Source organism: Mus caroli, unplaced genomic scaffold (assembly GCF_978045245.1).
Source record: "Mus caroli unplaced genomic scaffold, Mus_caroli_1 scaffold_4, whole genome shotgun sequence".
In the NCBI taxonomy this organism is placed as follows: domain Eukaryota; kingdom Metazoa; phylum Chordata; class Mammalia; order Rodentia; family Muridae; genus Mus; species Mus caroli.
This window is the reverse complement of record NW_028227259.1, coordinates 79,524,795-79,547,876: the sequence shown is the minus strand read 5'-3', so window position 1 is coordinate 79,547,876 and position 23,082 is coordinate 79,524,795. Positions and strand designations below refer to the sequence as shown.

The following is a 23,082-nucleotide window of genomic DNA, read 5'->3' as shown; positions in this document are numbered from 1 at the left end:
CCCTGGCAAACATAGCAAGACTAGTCTACCAAAAGAGATTGACTTTATTAGGATAACTATTTAACTAAACCAAGCAAGCATTTGGTAGGAGACTAGTGTTGAAAATATGACTGTGGGTTGTTTTGCTTTTTTCCTTTTTCTCTTTTTTATTGCTTTTGTTTTGTTTATTGAGACAGAGTTTCTCTGTGTAGCCCTAGCTGTCCTACAACTCACTCTGTAGATCAGGCTGGCCCTGAACTCAGAAATCCTCCTGCCTCCCAGGTGCTGGGATTAAAGGCGTGTGCCACCCCTGCCAGGATTGTTTTTTTCTTTTGAATAGCAGTGATAAGCTAGTTTCTTGGGAACAAACATACTACCTAGCAACATAAGAATGTCATTAAGATTTACTTAGGTCTCAGTACAAATCTAGGCAAGGCAAGATTTTAAATTAGAAAAACTTCTTAGCCGGGCGTGGTGGCGCACGCCTTTAATCCCAGCACTCGGGAGGCAGAGGCAGGTGGATTTCTGAGTTCGAAGCCAGCCTGGTCTACAGAGTGAGTTCCAGGACAGCCAGGACTATACAGAGAAACCCGGTCTCGAAAAACCAAAAAAAAGAAAAAAAAGAAAAACTTCTTTATCATTCAGTAGAATTAATTTTAATTGGGAAACCAGTAGAACACCATGCCATGATGCTTAGGGAATATAATAATTGCCTGTTACCCTAAAACAGTAGATCAGGGTCAAAGAGGAGTAAGAGCACATTTTGAGGGGTGATGTGCTCAGGGTGGCAAGGGGGCCTCACATGGAGTAAGCACACACTGTCTACCAAGTAACACACCCAAGAACTAATGAACTAATGAGTGTATACTGCACTGATGAATGTAAACATGGGAATATTAAAACCTGAAACCTAGAGAGGTGATCATAGGTGAGTATATAGTAGCATTATAGACACTATTTCTTCAAAAGAGGTATGCTAGAGTTGGGTGGGGGTGGCGGGCACATTCCTTTAATCCAAGCACCCAGGAGGCAGAAGCAGGAGAATCTCTGAGTTCCAGAACAGCCAGGAATACACAGAGGAAAAACCAATCTGGAGAAACCAATACAGAGAGGTGTGGCTTATTGTAGAAGCCTCCATTTTTCACATCTCACATGAAGATGCACTCATATAAGTGTCATAAAAATCACCAGATACTGTTTGGGCTTGGAGACATCATGTCTAGTCATTTGCAGAGTTCTGAACAAAGTAGACTTCTCCAATCGCTCACTTTGATCTTTAAATCACCATCACATCTTATGGAGCATAGAGCAGTTTGGACCTATTTATTTTAAATTCCTCTCTAAAAAGGAATTTCTAGACACATCCCATGAATCAGCCCCCTGAAGGTTCTTTGTGTAGTGTGGATATGGCTTATTCTCCAAAGGTGGGCATGGGGGCAGTGTTACTCAGTGTGGCAATACTCTAGTGGTATCTTCAGAGATGGAGTTTACAGGAAGCTGAGCGGTTGGGCATTGTGGAGTAACAGTGGTCTCACTAAGTTAGCTCTCGGATAGCAAGCTGCTATAAAAGGGTGAGCCTGACCCTGGAATTCTAGCTATGCTCGCTCTCTCCCTCCCTCACCATTACACTTGACCTTTACGGTGAGGCCACACACACTGAGCTTCTCGCCAGAAGCTGGACTGAAGGGACTTCCCCAAACATGAACTTTCAGCCTCCCAGACTGACCAAAATAACCTTTTAAAAGAGAAAAGGTACATAGGCTGGGCATGGTGATGATGCACACCACTAACCCAGCGCTCGGGAGGCAGAGGCAGGTGAATGTCTTGAATGGAGGTCCATTTGGTCTGCAGGCCGAGTTCCAGGCCAGCCAGCCAGCCACAAAAACGCTGTCTCAAACAGAAAGAAAACCAAAACCAAAGAAAGTACAAAGCTTCTAGCTTTCCTGTATTTTGTTACAGTAAAGGAAAGGAGACGATTGATACTTTGTTAATTAGGAAATGAGCATGTCCTCGTCAGTGAGTGGTCCCGTTCTCAGAACGGGAAATTAAAACCAATGGCTAATAATACTACATATTTTTATACTTCTCAACATGTGTGAAACTTACCTGGTGGAGGTGAGGGTCCTGATGGAAGAAACATCCTGTAGAACCTTCCAGTTCTGTTAAGCTTTGAGGAAACCAGTTTGCAGTGGTCTCAGGAGATGTTTTCTTGACAGGTGTAGACATTGTTTCTGTAAAGAAACACCACCAGGAAAGCACTCAGTAGGGAGGGGTGTGCCCAGACAGCCTCCAAGGCAAGCATCCAAGGCCTCTTCCTGAAGTGTGTTGAGGAACACAGTGCAGTAGGAGGTTGAACTTTTGGGGTGCCAAGATTAAGGCTGTTGGTGTTAACAAGGCCGCTAAAACACCAGCTTAGTCTTGGCAGCCCTCGTAAACGTCTGGATCTGTTTTGTTATCTTTTAGGCTACAGGTAAGTACTTTTGTGTACTGAGCCAGTAGCAATCTCTTTGCATGACTTTCACTGGAGGTTAAAGGTGGGCCAACTCGTCTGACTACATTTTATAAATTAAAAAGATGGTACTACAAGATTTTCACCTTACTTGAATTACAAGAGTTGGGGTCTGAGTTGAGTTTCCTCTACCCTCCAGTGCTGTTACAGGTCACCTAAGCACAGGGATATGTATTACAAGAAATGCATCATTAGGCCATTTTGTTGCTATGCATGCAGGTCAGTCACTCAACAAGGTATCTTGGTTCAATCCAGAGACTCGGTAAACATTTGATATAGGAGGCTGCTGCCAGGGTAGCACAGCTCAGTTGTTTCACGTCATGGAGCCTCTATAAATAGTGACGCACTAAAATGATGATGCAAAGGACAGTCTAGCAAATACAGAATCCACTAGCAGGCGCCTGCTACCATTATCATCAGGTGCCACGTGCTGCTTCGTGACTGTGCTGTGCTTTTCATTGACTGGCAGTGTGGCCTTTTCTCCCACATGACCAAATGGGTAAGATTTTGTCTCGGGGTGCTTTATGGTAAACATCACTAAGCTATAGCTTTCTGCTGACTGCTCTGTAATCTTCCAAGATTCCTCTTAGCACATACAACCCATGCCCTCTGTTGTCCTGCAGCACAAGACTGTACTTCCATGAGCAAACAAGACACTTTGAATAGGGAACAGGAGGCAAGCATGGCCTCTGCCCTCTCAGACGTGTGTAACTCGCTAGTTCAGAAGCACAAGATTCTCTAGGATCCAGTTTCTGCATTTTAAATTGGCCGTGATGATCATAGCTATGTCATAACTTGTATGCACTAAATTCTTATATATAAACTGTTTAGAACAGTGTCCAGAATAGAAGTATGGCCTACGGTTCTAACCCATACTCTGGGATGCACTCAGTAGAATTGCATACAGATGTTCATCGACACACATGCAGTTACTCATAATGGCTGGAAAAAACCTGGGATAATATAGTAGAATGGAGTGGGGTGTGTGTGTGTGTGTGTGTGTGTGTGTGTGTGTGTGATGAGATGCACACACTCGTACAATACACCGTTCCGGAGTGATACAATGTTCCTACCACAAGCACAGTTAGAGATGGATCTCATAAGCACTGATACAAGAGAAGAACTTGACATTTAAAGTTCACACTAAGAAAAAAAAAAGCACGAACCTTACTTAGGTTGATCCATGATTGATTAATGATGGTCTTTTATGGGATGGAGTTAAAAGCTAGCAGGTTTGGGGGGATTGTGGGATCCAGAATGATTATTTTGTTGGGTTTTTTTATTTTTTGTCGTTTTACGTACTTTTGCTGTGTAACGCAGGCTGGCTTTGAATTTTTTATCCTTCTTAGCCTCCTGAGTATTGATTTGGGTGCTGGTCACATGAGCTTGCTGTCGAATTAGGAGCAGAGACTAGAACTTAGTTTGTCTTATCTTCAGTCTTGTGCACATTCCTGTATACAGTCAGCCATTTGTCTACATGCATTCTGTATTCGTGGTTTCAATCCATAAATACTGAGTTGTTGTTTTTTTTTAACTAGCTGTACTGAACAACAAAAAAAAGACTTTTCTTGCCATTGCTCTTTAAACAATAGTGTGACTTTATAGCAGTTACACTATATTAGCTATTAACAGCAATTAAGAGATGGCTTAAAATATCCAGGAGAATATATGTAGCTTATAAACAGATACCGAGCCTTTTTATATTAGGAACTTGAATATCTACATATTTGGGTTTCTTTATATTGCGTTGAACTTCCTCTTCTGGTATCTGGTGGGCTCGCAGTTTCACTCTATCCCAGGCTGGCATGGAGCTCCATTACATATCCTATGATGACCTCTGCTTCACTGTGGTCTCCCCTCAGCCTCCCGAGTACAAGGAAATGAGTTGTAACATCTGGACTTTAATTTATATAATTCTAAAAAGACTTCAGAGTTTGGCTTATCTTCATAGTTATTAAAACAGTATACTTATTACCTACCCTTTGAGAAAACCACGCTTTATAGCTTTTTAATTTGTGGGCCCCATTCCTTTTCTGTAAGTGCCCTTTGAAGGGCATGGTTATTGCAGTTACCTGACTGGGAACGCATCCAGTGACTTTTTGAGTTCTGCTTTTAATGAGCTGTGAACTAATTTCCCAGCATTCTCTACTCTCAGTTCACAAACATTGTATTTAGTGTAGTTTGTCAGGGATAGGGCTAAATACCAATGTTATCAGGAAAATGCAACAAAAGTTTTTCACAGGAAAAAAATAAAAGCCCTAGCACTTTCCAGGCCCTTACAGACTTCCTGATCTTCCTGTGTTTTTCTCTTGTTGCTCCCAGTTCCATAGCTTTCAAAATGACCTTCAGGTAATTCTTAAACATAAGGTCAGTGTGTGACCCCTTGTGGTATGTGTTAGTTTTCAAGTATATTAAATGAGAAATACTGAAGTGATTAGGAAAATTAATGAGGTGAGGAATTAGGAATATTTTGGTCAGGGCTTAGAAAGAAATTGAAGTTAGAAATAATATTTTTCTAATAATAATTATAGTCAGTCGAATAAATAATGGTGGTGAGTGGACTTTATTTTTACAAGACTTTTTTCTTGATATAAAAGAGCAAAGTTCTTAGAGGAAAGGCGTTGCCAGGGTTACCATGTTTGTGTTTGGGAACTCCAGGAGACCTGCGTTTTAGGATGCAGTCAGTTTCATCATGAAATCTTTGTTTTCTCTGAGGGCTATCATTTGTCTTTTGTAAAACTCTGTATTCGTGTTTTGAATTTTTATATGTAGTGGTATGACATTGTTTCCAGTCTCTGTCTATCCCAAACTGGATAGGTCTCCGGGCGGTTTCCTCGAGTGTCTTTGTTTCTGGCGGTCTCCTCAAACACTGCTTGATTTTTATTTATTTATTTATTTATTTATTTATTTTAAATCAGGTCAAACTTGTATCGGTGCTCTGACCTCGTTTTCAGACCAGTGCTTTCCAACTCCTGGATCATGTGTTGTTAAGGTGTATGTGTGACTTTCAGCATCTTCTAAGGGAATATGATTACCTGTAAATTAACAGGACCCTTTCGGTTATTCAAACACATTATCAATTCTTGTGTTTTGAATATAATTCACTTAACACACCAGGATTGTCATAAATCACTGAGAATTATAATAATTTCAGTAGGGAGGGGGTCAAACTTTTTTTATAACTATTCAATCTGAAAATAAGTCAAACTGCTGCCTGATATAGCTGCTTTCAATCAATAGGTTTTCATTGGATATTTACAAATATAGGAAGCTATATTAGTAATTTCTTTTGGTAAGAAATGGGAATAGACATTTTTCTTCCTCCTCCTATACTCTGTACCAAATTAGACATAGTAAGAAAGCTCAGGTAATATACAATAGAGTTCTAGCTTTCAACTACCTAAGGCTGAAATATCAAATACTTAAGACGGAAAATATCAAATGAACACTTAAAATCTGACCACCTAGACCGTGGCCTGGGGTAGCATCCACGGTGTTTTCTCTCCTCTGTTAGAAAACAGAGTAGCAGCTTAAATTTAATCTGTTCTTTAGTTGAAGGTTGTGCTGAGTCCCACTATCGGGGCAAAATTATCTCTTCCAATACATAGCCTTGAGACTGAGAACATGTATTCGTCAACCACATTTTAAGGCGGCCATGTTGGAACTGCCTCCTTCAGCGTCTCTTAAGTATTCTGCATTAAACTGCAAAGCAGTGTGCTGAGCGTGGAACTGGGATGGTATTTTCAGACCAAGTCTGTTTGTTTAGCACCTAAGCATGAACAAGGATGCTCCTGAGTGTAGTTTGTATGAAGGCAGGAGATCACTTTAGTAGCTTTAGCAGTTTTCATGCTGAAACAGTATTCCCCCAGAAGAGCCCCGGGTGTCCTGCGATTCAGTTAGTCTAGGCTAAACTCAAACCCATAAAGATTCACCTACTGCTTATGCATCTCGAGAGCTGGAATTAAAGGCAGGTAAGTATGTGCAATAATGGGTATAAGGAGAGCTTCTTCAGGCCTGAGCACAGAGCCTTGTTAAGGACATATTTGCACAGTGAGACCAAAATGAAGGTTGTGGCAACATCAGACCTCAAATGATAGACTGCATTCCGGAGTCATGTGGAGCTACTCAATAAGACACAGTCCTTCTCTCTAACCTTTGAGACAGCGTCTCTCTACGTAGCCTTGGCTGGCCAGGAACTCAAGACATCCGACTTGCTTCTGTCTCCTGAGTGTTGGAAGTAAAAAGCATGTGTCACCCACACCCTGCAATTCTCATTTTTAGTCACTCCACTGGGAATATACAGTTAGGCTCCTGGAAGACTGGTTAGGATACTTTTTGCCATAGATCAATATATAACTTTTTGTGCGTTTCTGCTTAATGTAGATTCATTAACATTGAATTCACTGCCAACAGCGACTGTAAGGCATGCCAAATGAAGGTTATCTGATGTCTTTTCTCAACAAAGCACCTAACCTTTAGGAGCTCTAGATAGCACTGCAATCGGGTGTTGTTCAAATAAGTCACCTCCAAGCAAGTGTACAAAAATGTGGGAAAACATCGTTGTTCATACCCTGTGGGTACTGAGATGGATCAAAAGTCCAAAGTCATCCCCAGCTACATAGGTGACTAGAGAGAGGCCCGTCTGAGCTACGTGAGACCTCTATAAACAAACACATTTCATTAGGCCCTCTATTAACTAGAGCTGGTACACTGGAAAATGCACTTGTATTTCTAGTGTTAATAAAGTAACCTTACCACAAGAGCTTAGCTTATAAATTATAAAGTACATTGATTTTTCAAATATATTCAACTGTTTCTTAAATGTTTTTCCAGCTTAGGTACATGGCATTTCATTTTTATTCTCTTAAATCTCTTGGGAAGGCAAATATTTGAGGAAGGATTTCTCTGCATATGTATGTGGATGTTCATTTTCCAGCTCGAAATTAAAAAAAAAAAACAACCCACCAATCTTGTTCACATTATGAAATAAAGGCAATGGTGTTGCGTTATCTGAGCTGACATGGGCAAACCTGAGCATGCCTTTGTCAGGATACTACAGATTTCCGTGCTGCCTTTTGCATAGCAAATGTCCCTTAGAACCACCTCAAGGACTGATTTTCTTATTGCAAAACATTAAGTTATGGGCAGCTGTACCTGTTGACTGTACCAGAGCCTCCCTCATATGCTAGGAGAGTAGGTTGTTGCCACAGGCTTTTGAAGAGAGATAAATAACTTCTCATTCATGAAAAACTTGATTTTAAAATTTTCTTATATATAAAAGCTCAAGACAAGAAGGAGAGCATGATTATTCTCGGGTACTTTAATGAAATCAATGTGTGGGGAGGTTATCTTGATAAACCAGTAAGTGGCCTTAATCATTACTGATGTAGAGCAGCCAAAGGGAGGGAGGGGAGGAGTTACTGTTGAGTAATGGGTACTCAAATCAAAATTGGCTAGGTTTTAGTGCCAAGTGATTTCCACGCATAGTGCAAGCCTGGGCATCTGTTTCTATCCCTATAACTCGGGAGACTTTCAAGATTGTAGTGGAACGATAAAATGGTTCCGTAACTGCAACGCTTTTATACCCCAGAGTTGAGCACAGGTTCACCATAGAGTCAGGTACTTGCTCTGGGTAAACAGTATATGCAAGTTCCCTTAAACCTTAAACACATTACCGCGATCTGCTCTCTGCTCCTCTTCCCACCCCATAAGAATTGAAGCTGGAACCAAGGCTTTTTTGTGTGTTGTTTTGTTCTTCATAGTAGCATTGTTCAAAATAGCCAAAAGGCAGAACCCTAATGCTCCCTGACAGGTGAATTACCATGCAGATTAGATCATACAGGAACCTGAAGGCTTGATGCTAAATAAGAGATAAATCATCTGTGATACTGCCTGCCTGAGTAATCACATTGAGAACGGAAACAAAGCAGTGGTTTTCCTACAGTGAGAATTGGGAGCGCCTCCTTGATGGACGAGGATGTTTCAGTTTGAGATAACAAGAGAATGCTGTCGCCTTCTCTCTTTTTTTGTTTTGTTTTTCGAGACAGGGTTTCTCTGTATAGCCCTGGCTGTCCTGGAACTCACTTTGTAGACCAGACTGGCCTCGAACTCAGAAATCCGCCTGCCTCTGCTGGGATTAAAGGCATGCACCACCATGCCCGGCTGCGGTCCCTTTTGTAAGTAGCCAGTCAGACATTCTAACTCTGAACTCTACTCTCAGCTCCAACTGCACCTGATCTTCCCCCCATGGGACTTTTTCTTGCTAAGAAGTGTAGTCTGAGTGTTAAGTTCCCTTCCGCAAACCTATGAAGCACAGGACGTCTTGTCTGGTAAAGCAGAGAAGAAAGGCTCCTAGAGTGTATGGCTCTACTTGCAAGTCATCACTGGCCTTTCTCCCGCAGCCCTGTGGTTTGAGTGGAAGAGGTGAGCCATCAGGTGGAAAGCTAGCTCTCTCCACCTTCCTATCCTTTACCACAGGGCAGGGGTTCTCAGTCAACAGGCATCGCCTCACCCAGAGGATTTGTCCTGTCTCCTAGTCTTAGCATTTCTGGTGCTGGAGACCAATGATTGAAATTTTAAGTCAGTTGACACAGTTCCCTCTGCATTTTTAGAACAGCCGACAAAAGGTTGCCTTACTCTTTCCCTTCCATTCATACAGTTCATAAACATAAGCGTTACTCAGCATTTTACATAATCTTACATCTTAAGTAGCATCTTGGGTTCTTGTAAAACATCATGAGGGTCCTCCCTCCCCCCGTGACCTCATCTAAGCACAATTGTTCTCCAGAGACATTCCCACAAATACCATGGGAGTTAGGGCTTCAATACAAGAATTTTCTGGGAACTGAGGTAGAATAATTTATTTTTGGCAGTACCCTATAATAACATTTTATTTTGTCTTACACTTGTAAACAGCGTTTTGCTTTACCTGTGTCAAGACATTGTTTTACATCTGAAAAGCTGTCTTCTGATCTGTGGCTTACTGAATCCTCTCTAGTGACTTCTCCAGCAGTGACTGACTGTAGGAACATAAGGAGATCTGTAGGATTCATTTTATTTTATATCCTTTCAGAGTTGGACTTTAAAGTCACTAGTACTCTGTGGGATCCTTTGCTTTTAGATTCTTCCACTTTGAGCACCTTTCCCTTAGGTCCCTGGTAGGTATTGATCCTATGTAAATCTCTTAAGTCTTCTCTGTGCAGGGACCCCGCCTGTGGGCAACTTTATCTGTAGATAGCTAACTTCCCTTTGAATGGAAATAGCTGCAGAAATACCTAACATACTTGTTCTACTTCCTTGAAAGTTTCAGTCCTAACTGCTTTTCCCTCTTGGCATTTGTGTCATTTAACCACAAATAAACCCTTTAGGAAAGTAGGGTTTAGAGGTTCTCAGGGCTGCCTTGCTCAGTCCGCCCATTTTAGGCAAAAAATGTGTGTACTTGGCTGCTTCAGGGTTCCATCACAGAGGCTGACTTAGAACTTAGATTCCTGGTGGAGAACTGGTTCAGCTCCTTTCACATCTTACCTGTTTGTGTGTATTGTGTCTCTATCCATTGAACTACATTTATTTTTAAAGAAAGGACTTCGTGATATTTCACAGAAGACCTCCCCCACCTCTAAGGATTTTTTGACTGCCACTTTCAGATTTACTATTTTATGTACTTGGTGTGAAAACTTACCTTCTGTGATCTGAGATTGCACATTGGCTTTTTGAAAACTTCATCTATTTTAAGAAATCCTACTTTACTTCTTACTTTGTAATTATGTAACTTTTTAAATTTGTTTTAACATTTTGGAGAACAAACATCCATTAAGTCTTTCGTTATCTCTCTCTCTTTTTTTTTTTTTTTTTGGTTTTTCGAGACAGGGTTTCTCTATAGCCCTGGCTGTTCTGGAACTCACTTGTAGACCAGGCTGGCCCCGAACTCAGAAATCCGCCAGCCCCTGCCTCCCGAGTGCTGGAATTAAAGGCGTGCACCACCACTGCCTGGCCATTTCGTTATCTCTTCAGGAACTGGTTTATTAACTGACATTTAAGGGGCCCGGCTGATGATGGTTCAGTGGGAAAGTAGCACGCATGCCCGACAACCTAGAGGTGTTAAGCTGGAACCCTTACTGCTCAGGGTACGTTTGTATAAAGCAAGGAGAGACAAAGAGTGGGGTCTTGGCCACGGTGGGAATAGGTCCAGATGCTTTCAGTTAGGAGACCATGAGCCTTGTGTGAGATGCCACTGACCTGAGTTGTCATTTACAGAAGTGGATAGGTGTAAAAGGGTCAGGGGGCAGTCAGGAGTGTAGAGTTGACTTCTAGCACTTCTAGAAAAAAGGACAGGGGTTAGCGGGGGAGAGAAGGAAGAAAAGGAAGGGAACTATCTTATCTACACTTAAAAACTAGAATATCCAACTGGCTAGAGCTAACAGGAAGGGCTGTGGAGCTGTGTGGTAGCACTTGGTCAGCAAGCCCAAGGCCGTTCATTCCTCAGAACTGCATAAGGTGGGGGATGGGGTGGTCGGTTATAGAAGTTAATTTTTCCTTAAAAAACAAAATAGAAGCAAGCAGGTGGCAAAAGGCTGCGGACACCAGCTAAAGGGAAAAAGAGAACTGTCACCAAAGATGGCCCCAGCTACTGTCCCTGGCTGCTTCACCGAGTTCTCTTAATAGATCTCCAGGCAGAGAGCCTGGCTGTGTGTGCAGCTGCTTGTCTGTACTGAGACAGTGATGAAATGGGAAATAGGCTTGTTTAGTCCTGCCCAAAGCTGGAGGGAAATCTCCATCTATTGACCTTGCCTGTGGCGTTGACACTTTGATGGGAAAGAGGAAGGTCTTTGTCACACAAGGTCCTCCAGGCAGCCTGTTTTCATTCATGGCATACAATTTCCTGGAAGAGCCCTAGTTCCTGGGGGCTCCATTACAGATTTTTTTGGGGGGGGCAGAGGGGGTCTTTTTATCTATTTAAGAGGTGGGAATATTAGATGAGAAATTAGGTCTTGTTTGAAACTGTGAATAACAGCATCCGGACAGCATTATTTGATATTTTCCCTTTAGAGTATAAAAATAAATCCTGAAGTATTCAGACCTGTCTATGTTTCAGTCATGTCAACCCAGCCGTAGTTAGTAGAGCAGTTTAGTGCTGTTTTAATGTGTCTTTGCTGTGTTGGGATGTAAGAAGTGGTGGTTTGGAAATTCATACCTGGTGCCAAATAGTATGTTGGGTTTTTGGTTTTTTGGTTTTGTTGTTGTTGTTTTTTGTTTTTAATCTTGATAGTTCAGGCTACATTTATCGGATGTATTCAGAAATTGTAAACACAGTGACAGACAAAAGAATGGCGTTTTTCTTTTTACCTTCGGCGATCTCTGGGGCGGTAACTGGGCTCAGGGTTGCCAGGCACTTGCTGCAACCATCCTTCTCCTCTGTTAACTGTGCGGTCGGTTCAGACTGCAGGATTGCGTCCAGGGCATGGAAGAACTTCATCGTCCTCGCGCTGTCTCCTGACCTGTGGGCATGCTTAACTGTCCTGTATTCGTACTTGAGATTTTTATACTTTGCCCGGCACTGCTTCCAGTCTCTGTATACTCCTAGTGATCGCAGCCTTTTAGCAACGTAAATAAAGACTTCTTTATTTCTCAGCGTTCGGTAAAGTTGTTTTCGTATATTTCTTTCTGCCCAGACACTTAGTAAAACCTTGACCTCCTCCTCGGTCCAGTGTTTCCCAGGTCCACTCTCCATGTTTAAAGTGACCTGGAAGTGATTTGCTATTTCTAGCTCATGTTTTTGTTTCCTAGGAAACCAGAGAGCTGGTTGTCCATGAGCTCCGAAGAGCTTGAGAGGGTGTAGTTTAACTGGTTCAAGCTGCCTAAGGGAGTAACTTGAGGATCTGCCAAATAAGCAGGCTCCCTCATTAAAGAAGCCTGCACCTAAATGGTTGCTAATCTTATTTGGGCTTCAGGGAAAAATTAACCTTGGGACAAAGGGGATGAAAAGTACTTGGTGGGGGGCAGGGAGTCTCTTTTCTTTTATAATTTTTGGCTTCATTGAATGTGTTGTTTTTGTTTTTTTAATTACTTGGAAATGGTTGGCAGTAGCTGTGGGGATTTTTTAAAAGGTTTATAGCAAATATGAATAGGTATGTACTTAAAAATAATTGAATTTGAACCTAATTGATAGCTCAGTGGTTAAGAGCACTTGTTCTTGCAAGGGAGGGGACCCAGGTTCTGTTCCCAGCATCCGTGTAGCAGCTTACAGATGTCTGTATGTAACTCCAGCTCTAGGGGATCTGACACCCTATATCGGCCTCTTTGGGGATACCCAGCACCCACATGGTGCATATACATACATGTATACAAAACACCCAAACACAGAAAAGCAAAAGGAAACGCATTTGCAAAGGCATTACGTTTTGACTGAGGTTTATAGCTAATAATCACTTAAAGGTTTATATCATGCTGGGGGCGATGGTGCTCGCCTTTGATCCCAGCATTAGGGAGATAGGGGCGGGCAGATTTCTCTTGAGTTTGAGGCCATCCTGGTTTACATAGCAAGCTCCAGGACAGCCAGGCTACATGGAGAAACCGGTTACCGCACAAGGAGGGTGGGATTGATTTGTTGGAGGAAGTTTGGAAAGTATAAAAACCAAGAGACAAAAAAAACGTTAGCCGGGTGTGGTGATGAGCACCCGTTATCCCAGCACACTGTATGTTAGAGCAAGAGGCGCCCATGATGTGGTATGCTGAGACCTTGCCTCAGAAAATTGTACTTGATGTGTCATGTCCAGTTTATGCAGCTAAGTATTCTTGCCTTCTCTGATATTGCTATCTACATACTTCAGTGCTTGAGGCTTTATTCAGAGGCAGATTATAGGCATAAGTTATCCAAATTCTGGCGTTAGGTTATCTGTTCTGAACACACAGTAAAACCGGTCATCTGCGCATTTGTTGTGTTACTTCATTTTCTTTATATTTCTCTCTGAATCATAATCATAGCTCCCGTTTCACAGGATTGCTATGAAAGCCAGATCAGATGATGTGACTGAAGGGCCTGGCATATCAATTAGAAGTAGATGACACTATCCTGTTGTCACAGGACAGCGATGTCTCGAGCCTCTCAGCTTATGGGTTCTTTTGGGAAGGGGATGCGTGATGAAGCTCTGCAGGAAACGTATCAAGTGGTCTGATTTAACAGGTGATGGCCTTTATTTTGTTCGCAGAGGTCAGGAGAGCGCTGGTATTGTGACCAGTGATGGGAGTCCAGTGCCTAAATTCAGGGTGCATAAGGTAAGTGAACATGAAAGACACTGATGCTGGAGATGACTGTTGCCAGCTGGTCAGTAATGTCTGCGGTGGTGGGGGCCTTTAATGTTGTGTGTGTGTGTGTGTGTGTGTGTGTGTGCAGAAACAGGTGGATCTGAGTTTGAGGCTAGTTTGGTCTGTGTAGTAAGACCCTGTTTCTAAGTAAGCAAGTAAGTAAATAAAGAGATAGATATGGGAGTGTAAATAAATTTATAGCTAGAAGCCATATTGGATAGATCTGCTTCCAATGGTTGTCTTCACATTTGTCAAATTAGGATGCATTTCTTTCCTGCGATCTTTTGCTAGGCTGGCTCATTCAAGCCAGGAGGTCTATTTAAATCTATTTAAATGTTTTAAGATGCTTTATTTTTTTTTAATGCCAATTTCAGTTTATATTTGACAGATTTCATTGCCTAGTAATAAAATCTTATTGCTAACTATCTGTCATAAGATAGAAGTGTTTCAGTATTGTGACAACCCTAAACTAATGAAGTGAATATCCTGAGTGCAATTTAGAAAGTGAATTCACGGGCCGGGCGGTGGTGGCGCACGCCTTTAATCCCAACGCTTGGGAGGCCGAGGCAGAGGCAGGCGGATTTCTAAGTTCCTGGACAGCCAGGGCTACACAGAGAAACCCTGTCTCGAAAGTGAATTCACCTGGGCTGTGGTGGCACTCACGCCCCCCACCCCCAAGAACTCAGAAGAGGGAGGCAGGGGCAGGCTAATCTCTGAGGACGTTCAAGGCTACATAGAGAAGCTTCCACATTCCAAAGTTAATTCATTCAAATTCTGGAGCACAGAGACAGATTGTGTCTAATTTGGGTTGCCCAGGGAAGGTCTTGTTTCTTCCCAATCCTAGTTTCTGTCTTTTCCCTAAAATCTACTTTTACTTTGACTTCTCAAGGGAATGGGTCTTGTAAACCATGTTTTTACCGAAGACAATTTGAAGAAATTGTATGACTCAAACCTTGGAATCGGACATACGAGGTACGCCACCACGGGAAAGTGTGAGCTGGAAAACTGCCAGCCATTCGTTGTTGAGACGCTTCACGGGAAAATAGCTGTGGCCCATAACGGGGAACTGGTGAACGCCGCTCGGTTGCGGAAGAAGGTAAGTTGGTTTTTATGAGCTCCTTTTTTTTTTTTTTAAAGATTTATTTATTTATTATATGTAAGTACACGGTAGCAGTCTTCAGACACTCCAGAAGAGGGAGTCAGATCTCATTACGGATGGTTGTGAGCCACCATGTGGTTGCTGGGATTTGAACTCCGGACCTTTGAAAGAGCAGTCGGGTGCTCTTACCCACTGAGCCATCTCACCAGCTCCAAGAGCTCCTTTTTGAAAGGAAAAAAGGAAAGGAAGTTGAAGATCTCCGATAAAGGGCATCTTCTAGTTACTGCCGCTGTTACCTCCCTGCACGAAGCCATTGCATCAGAATTGCCTGGCCTGCTTGCTCTAAATCCAGATTCTTGTACTCCCCAAGTGATCGGAGCAGTGCCACTTTGTGATTTGGAATGTTGGTGTATGGTTACTGTCAACAGCACAAAGCGCTACTGTAAACAGCTCCTTATGACTCTGTTCCTATGCTCAGAGTCTGTGACAGAGGAAAACTGAAGCACTGTTGCCTATGTCCAGACTCAGCGCGGCCATATTGCTGTGACCAAACGTGGGGTTTTCTTAAACCCACAGTTAGTGTCCTGTTCTTCCCATTCTCCCTCCGGTCTCCTACCTCAGGACCCCTGTGTTAATTCCATGAGACTGTCTCTCGTTCAGATGCCCGTCCCATGTGTAGGCCTTGAGCACTTAAGGGCCCACAGCTGGGCCTTGATCTTCCTACATCCCTCCTTGATTTCACTCATTTGGGAGCACAGTGGTTCACAGAACTTTAGGAAAATGTTTAATTTGTGCATGTTGGTGTGTTTTAAGAGACATTATGAAGGATTCGGAACAGGTGATTGGGGGGGCAGTGGGCTTGTGGGAGGAGGCATGGGGCTGCTGCCTTTTGGACATCACTCTCCACTGTTTCAGCACCCAGAAGATCCATGAAGCCAGTCCTTTTAGGTCTTCTGGACACATACATACATGTCTGCCTACATGATTAGCCTTTGGTCATCTTGACCTTTGACCCCTGTACTCTCTTTGCAGGTTTGGTCTAAGGCTGAATGTAGCCCTCTGGTCACATGATTGTTTTCCACAGTAGCTTCCCTCTATTCTTAAGCTGTCAAGAAGTATCTAGCCACCAGTCTTATCCTTATTATATTACTGTTCAAAATACACTTATATTTCAGTGGATTGTGTGCCAGGAAAGATTAGGCTGAGATCATTATGCACTTTTTGGCTCTCCGGATCTCTCAATTGTAGATAAAAGAACTATGTTTGGAAGTAGAAAACAGTGTCTATTCTGAACATGCATAGCCTCCTTTGTTATGTCCTAAATAACCTGTCAGTGGTTTGCATTGTGTTAGTTACTGTAAGAAATAAAGAGGCTGGCTGGGGTGGTACATTCCTTTAATCCCAACATCTGGGAGGCAGGCAGCCAGGGCTACACAGAGAAACCCTGTCTTGGAGGGAAAATAATATAAAGAGGATTTAAGCACCTTTTGTTTGTTTGAGGTTCTGGACATTGAACCCAAGACCTTATGTGTGCTAGCTAGGCAAGCAGTGTGCTACTGAGTGCCATGCCCGTTGCTGTAAGGGCCATGAGCATCTGAGGAGGCTGGTTTTGCAAGAGACTGGCGCTATCCCGCATAGGTATCAAGGGCAGTGATGTGTTTCTTTTATCTTTTTTTTGTGACCAAGTCTTACTGTAGCCCAGATCAGAGTGCCAGCTCTAGCTAGCCTCAAACGGCAGTCCTCCTACCTCAGTCTCCCAAGCCCTGGGATTGTAGGCATTTCCCCTATCTGAACAATATCATGAAAGTGGAAGAAGAAAGCGGAGCACAGAATGAGTATTCCTTGTCTGAAAGGCTTAGGTGAGAGGCCGTTCAGATATTGAAGTATTTATGTGCCCTTGTGAGATGCCAAGTCAGCATTGAAGGTTATATTTCATGGCACAAATAAAACACATCGGCTAGATAAAGATGATTTTGTATGATTTTCTTTTTTAAGCTGAGGGATTCTTTGCTCCATAAACATAGAAATTGCAAAGACACAAAGTGCAGCTCTCTTTCTGTCACAAGTTTTGAGCCTATGGTGTCAGGGCTCTCTACTGCTAGTGTTACTTAGTGCTCTGGGCTTTCCGTGCCAGGGACCCAGCGTCTAGTGTTACAGGCCTGAGCTCGGGGTGTTGGGTAGCCAGAGCCAGTGAGCTGTGGCAGCGTTTTGGAACCCCTCCAGCGCAGGTCTTGGCAGCTTCTCCACAGCTCTTGCTGTCTCTTTCCTCCTCAGTACTCTGCATGGTTCTTTCTGGTGTGTGTGCGTGTGCCCGTGCCTGTGCCTGCCTGAGTGTGTGTTTTGGGCCATGTGCATGATGGTGTCCTTGGAGACAGAAGAGTGCATTAGATCCCTAGCTACTGGAGTTGCAGGGGTTGTGTTTGAGCTGCCATGTTAGTGTTGGGAATTGGACTCTGAGCAGCTGGTGCTTGTAGCTACTGAGCCATCTCTTCTGCCCTTTCCCACAGTTCTTTATAGTTCTCTGGAGTCTTCTGGAGCCTATGATCCTGACCACCCCCTTAGAACTCTTTATCTTCCTTCCTGGGTGTCCCCGGGATGAGAAGCCCCAAGGGACTCTTGTGTTCTTCATTCAGTTAACCCAGCCTGCTGGACCCGTAATGAAAGGTCCTAAGTAGACCACAGAGCTAATCAAATGAGCCAGCTGATCCAATTGGTGGCTGTGCTGCACCATAGGGACAGCGTACAGGAAGGATGGCTCCTAGACAGCTGTCCAGAGGGTGAGAGGAGCCTTGCTCATATATTTTGACTAGCTGACTTGATTCAGAGAGGAGCTGTCCCTGAGGGGCTTATTAAATATCTCCTACATTAGTCATTTAAAATGCTGATTCCTGGCTTCTCTCCATGGTCAGAAGTGTGGATGTTCATTTATGCCACCAGCATTGGTGCTCTTTGCTACTGTTAAGGAAGGAATGTGCCCTATTTATCAGGATTGTGGAATGTGCCCTATTCATCAGGAAGGTAGAAAAGGCTGCAGGTCAAGCCATTTGCAAATCTACTCACCCTCAAACTTAAGTTCTGCTTTATATCTGCTAGGGTACTTTTTTTCTGTTTAGTTCTAGAAACTTCCCATTGCTCCTAACAGTGGACTGCTGCCGAGAGTATACACATGCCCTTAGTGGGACACAGGGGTTGTAACTGGGTATTTGTAGAATGCCTGGTTTCTATTACTGTGTGCTTTTGGATGGGGGGTGGGACATCTCATGGTCTAATGATGAAACTTTTCTCTCCTGTAGCTTCTGCGGCAGGGTATTGGGCTTTCCACGTCCTCTGATAGTGAAATGATTACCCAGTTACTCGCATACACCCCTCCTCAAGAAAAAGATGATGCTCCAGACTGGGTAGCAAGGTAACTATAGAACTGGACTATAGCTGCAGCTCTGGCCATGAGAGCTTTGCTTGTCTGTGTTTATAGCCTGTGATGCATTCAGTTCCTTGTAATTCCAGAATTAAGAACTTAATGAGAGAAGCGCCGGCAGCATACTCCCTGGTTATAATGCACAGGGATTTCATTTACGCCGTGCGAGATCCATATGGAAATCGTCCTCTCTGCATCGGCCGTCTTATGCCAGTCTCTGATGTAAATGACAAAGGTAACGAGCTTCAGAAGGAATTTGATTTTCGTAATGCTTTTTTTCAGGGTTGCTTTCTTCCTGTTGTCGAGTCTTAAGATCCTTGCCTTTCCTCCCCCAAAACTGGTTACAGGGAGCCTATAGATAGGGAGAAATAGGGAAGAAAGAATTTATGTGAGTGCATCCACGCTTTGTATGTGGCTGTGTGCTTAAGGCTGCTAGAAGGGACGGGGTGTCTGGCGTCATCCTCAGTCAGTCTACCTAAGCTCATGAGCAGGGTCTTGCCTGAACTTGGGGATTGCAGGATGCCAGGCTTACTCTGTGCGTCCTGGGATCTGAACTCTGGTCCTTGTGATTTCACAGCCCGCTCTTTAGCTTTATTGTATGTAGGGGGCGGGGGTATGTACACATGTATGTATGCATACAGGTTGATTAGAGGTCAGAGGTCAACTTCAATTATCGACTTCTGTTGCTTTCTATCCACTGGCCTAAATGCCTCTTTTAAAAAAAAAAATTACTTGAGGGGTCTGGGGATACATACAGCTGGTTAATCCAGTACTTGCCTGGGTTGTACAAGGCTCCTGGCTTCTGTCCCCAGGACTAAGCAGCAAACACTAAACAAGGAGCCCTGAACTCATTTCCTAAGTTGATTGTCTGGTAACTTACAGAGAAAAAATCCTCAGAAACTGAAGGATGGGTGGTGTCTTCAGAGTCTTGCAGCTTTTTATCCATCGGTGCGAGGTAAGTTGTATCCTATTCTTTTTTTTTTTTTGGTTTTTTTTTTTTTTTTTTTTTTTTTTTTGGTTTTTCGAGACAGGGTTTCTCTGTATAGCCCTGGCTGTCCTGGAACTCACTTTGTAGACCAGGCTGGCCTCGAACTCAGAAATAATCCTCCTGCCTCTGCCTCCCGAGTGCTGGGATTAAAGGCGTGCGCCACCAAGCCCGGCTCTCCCTCTACATTTATGAGAAAAAGTTCCCACCAATATTCCTATATTCCTAGCCTGTATTCTTAGCATGAATATGAGACAGTGAGGTTATAACTTTGAAAAAAACCCTGAGTTTTGTACACATATATGGAGGATACTGTGTCTCATTTCCCTTCTGCATCCCCACCCCACCCTACCCCCAAGGAGGGCTGGTGAGAGAGGAAAGAGCAGACTCTCTGTGAGGCCTGGTGACACACACCTAATGCCCAGAGCTTGGTAGTGGGGAACTTGAAACTCTTAGAACTCACTCTGTAGACCAGGCTGCCCTTGAGCTCATAGAGATCCTCCTGCCGAGAGCACTCCCTCCCAAGTGCCGGCATTAAAGGCTTGTGCCACCACTGTCCATCTGAATATTATTTTTGTTATTTATGGTGTGCATAGCAATAGTACTGACTTTAATGTTCCAATGCTACCTTCTGATTCTGAAAATCCTATCAGTCTTTAAAATGTCACTACTCACTTGATTGTTTTGTTTCCCCTCGTGTGTATGTGTTTGGTTTTGATCCTAGGTCTCTAACCCAGGCCACCCTGCAGCCCGTGGTAACTCTCCTTCCTCTTCCTCCCGAGAGCTGAACTTGCAGACTGAGACACTGCGCAGCTCACACCTTTTAGTTTTACTTTATGGTTGCATTTATTTATTTTTGTAGGGAGGGGCACATGCAACATCAAAGGCTATCTTGTAGGAGTTAGTTCTTTTTCCACCCTGTACCCTAGAGATCAAACTAAGGTCTTTAGGCTTAGCAGCAAACGTCTCTACCCACTGAGCCATCTCACTGGCCACAGGCTGGCTTTAGAAAGTAGGAACTCAGGAGCTGGAGAGATGGCTCCGTTGGTAAAGCGCTTGCTGTGTGAGCATGCAGACCTGAGCTTGGATCTCTAGCACCCAAGTAAGCTGGTTACATTATAATCCCAGCCCCTGGGGAGCAGCCGAGGAGAGGTGTCTGTCTGTTCTATATTGATTTTGTGTTGTGAAGGTGTATGTGTGCTACTAGGCACCTTTAAAGAGGTAAGAGGACAACTTGTGAGACTGTTTTTTTCTTCTACCATGTGGGCTCCAGAGATCAAATCTTAGATTGTCAAGGGTCCTTACCTACTGAACAATTCGCCAGCTCCTTAAGTCAAGCTAGTAAAAATTAATTAAAACACCCTCTCCTCTTTCTCTCAAAAAAGGGCAGAGTAACTTTCAAAGTGAAGTGATAATATAGATTGTAGAGAGAATGTGTGCACTGTCAAGACTTGAAAGTGGGCACATGGAGGAGAGTACTTACCGACCTCTTTATTTTTCAAAAATCAATAAAATACAGGTCCCTTGCTTTTAAAACCTTACATTTTAAAAGCAACAGAGAGATTAAAAATCTTTTCCTTTTGCCTTTTAAAAATTAGTATATATTCATTGTATAAAATGATAAGCTTCACAAATGTCTTCTGGTTGTTTGTGTGTTTTTCCTAAGATATTGCCATGAAGTCAAACCCGGAGAAATTGTAGAAATATCCAGACATGGTATCAGAACTCTTGATATAATTCCAAGGTCTAACGGAGACCCAGTGGCTTTTTGTATCTTTGAATATGTTTATTTTGCAAGACCAGATAGTATGTTTGAAGGTAAGTATATTTCTTCCCTCTGACTGTTTAAATAATGTCATTTATCTTATTGAAACATGAGAGCCCTTGGCCCAAAGGCTTCTGTGGCTCTGGGGAGGAACATGGCTGTATACTGTGAGTCTGTTACTGAGTTACAAGTCATAACTGCTCCCCTTTGCAACCGCTAGGTTTTGTTTTTCTTTAAGTGATAAAGATTGTCTCATACATGTTAAGGTGAAATTACACAAAGTTAAGACAGTTTGGTTTCCTTTCCAAACATTCCAGACCAAATGGTTTATACAGTAAGGTACCGGTGTGGTCAGCAGCTGGCAATTGAAGCACCTGTGGAGGCGGACTTGGTTAGCACAGTTCCAGAGTCTGCTACGCCTGCAGCACTGGGATATGCAACAAAGGTATTTACTTTTTTTTTTTGGTTTTTCGAGACAGGGTTTCTCTGTATAGCCCTGGCTATCCTGGAACTCACTTTGTAGACCAGGCTGGCCTGGGACTCAAAAATCCGCTTCCCTCTGCCTCCCAAGTGCTGGGACTAAAGGTGTGCGCCACCACCACCAACTGGCAGGTATTTTTAATTATGACCTGTGAGTTGGTCACCTGGCAGTGAAATAAAAAAATGTGACCTAATGGGATCTAATGTTGACTCCTGTGCATGAGTTATTAGACATCTCTTTCAAGAAAGAGTGGGCTGAGCCATGAGCGCATGCAATAAGTAGTTTTTAATCACCCAAAGATTAGAATATTGGCTCTAATTTTAAATGATTAACAGCACACAGAATAGATTTCACTGTGACATTTCCATGTGAGTGGCATTTACGGTGTTTTTATTCATCCCTCCCCCACCCGCTCTGCACTCCTGCTTCCCCACAGTAGCTCTCCTCTGCTTTCTTGTCACATGCCCTTTAGAACTAACTGTTGTGCTAACTCCTTTGTGAGTTTCCACTGCACTTCTTCCTTTCCTTGGTATACAGTCTATTTTCTCTTATTCTGACTCTTCGTAGGGTCACACAGAGGAAGTGTCTGGTCCAGCATCTTACTTGAAAGTAATTGTGGCCTCCAGTTTTTAAAAAGATAAAAAGGCTGTTTTGTGGTAGCATAGGCTTTCAACCCCAATGATAGAGAAACCAAGGCAGAAGCATTGCTTTGAGTTGGAGGCCAGCCTAGGCAACATAGTGAAACACTTCTCACACCAAGATGGCATTATGAATACATGCAGAATTGGTGGTAATATAGAGGAGCATGGGTACTTAGCTTCTAAATGTACATGTGCTACAGACAGCTAGTTACCTTGAGGAATGGCTGAATACCTTTTGTCTCTAACAGGCTACTAATGTGCATTTATTTCCCCTCCATCAGTGTGGGCTGCCATACGTGGAAGTGCTGTGTAAGAACCGGTACGTAGGAAGAACCTTCATTCAACCAAACATGAGGTTAAGACAACTCGGTGTTGCAAAGAAGTTTGGTGTGTTGTCTGACAACTTTAAAGGCAAAAGGATCGTTCTCATAGATGATTCGATTGTGAGGGGCAATACTATCTCACCCATCATAAAACTCCTCAAAGAATCCGGTGCAAAAGAGGTGAGTATTTTAAAACATCTGTGTAGCACCAACAATGAACCATATGCTGTTGGCATAAAAAGTGCTGTATCTGTGAAACTCTGCCTATCAGATTGCTCTATGGTAGTTGGGCAGCAATAGGGAAAACATGTGCTGACTACTCTCTTTTGGTTTGGTTTGGTTTTTTCCGAGACAGGGTTTCTCTGTGTAGCCCTCGCTGTCCTGGAACTCACTTTGTAGACCAGGCTGGCCTCAAACTCAGAAACCCACCTGCCTCTGCCTCCCAAGTGCTGGGATTAAAGGCGTGCGCCACCACGCCCGGCTGTGCTAACTACTCTTACACTATATCAAGTTTAATCTTTAATAGATTGAAAAGCTAAGGTTTAGGACTTGGGATGCAGTGGCAGAGGATCAAGTGTTTAAGG

At 43.1% G+C, this 23,082-nt stretch overlaps 2 protein-coding genes across 3 annotated transcripts in view; one reads left to right on the top strand and one right to left on the bottom strand.

Annotated features, from left to right (window-relative positions):
• Window positions 1-12,230, bottom strand: part of Paics (phosphoribosylaminoimidazole carboxylase and phosphoribosylaminoimidazolesuccinocarboxamide synthase) — a 30,544-nt gene extending 18,314 nt beyond the window's left edge. For both annotated transcript variants that reach the window (XM_029477240.2, XM_029477241.2), the window contains exons 1-2: window positions 11,831-12,230; window positions 2,086-2,210 (exon numbers count right to left, since the gene is read on the bottom strand). In XM_029477240.2, the coding sequence (XP_029333100.2) occupies window positions 2,086-2,210; window positions 11,831-12,215 (510 nt within the window). In that variant the 5' untranslated portion in view covers window positions 12,216-12,230. The remainder of the gene's footprint in view (window positions 1-2,085; window positions 2,211-11,830) is intronic.
• Ppat (phosphoribosyl pyrophosphate amidotransferase) overlaps window positions 1-23,082 on the top strand; it is a 29,479-nt gene that overhangs the window by 2,112 nt on the left and 4,285 nt on the right. Inside the window, exons 2-9 of the mRNA XM_021161829.3 lie at window positions 13,693-13,759; window positions 14,679-14,885; window positions 18,182-18,294; window positions 18,393-18,538; window positions 19,186-19,258; window positions 20,955-21,106; window positions 21,371-21,498; window positions 22,457-22,678. Coding sequence (XP_021017488.1) covers window positions 13,693-13,759; window positions 14,679-14,885; window positions 18,182-18,294; window positions 18,393-18,538; window positions 19,186-19,258; window positions 20,955-21,106; window positions 21,371-21,498; window positions 22,457-22,678 — 1,108 coding nt within the window. The remainder of the gene's footprint in view (window positions 1-13,692; window positions 13,760-14,678; window positions 14,886-18,181; window positions 18,295-18,392; window positions 18,539-19,185; window positions 19,259-20,954; window positions 21,107-21,370; window positions 21,499-22,456; window positions 22,679-23,082) is intronic.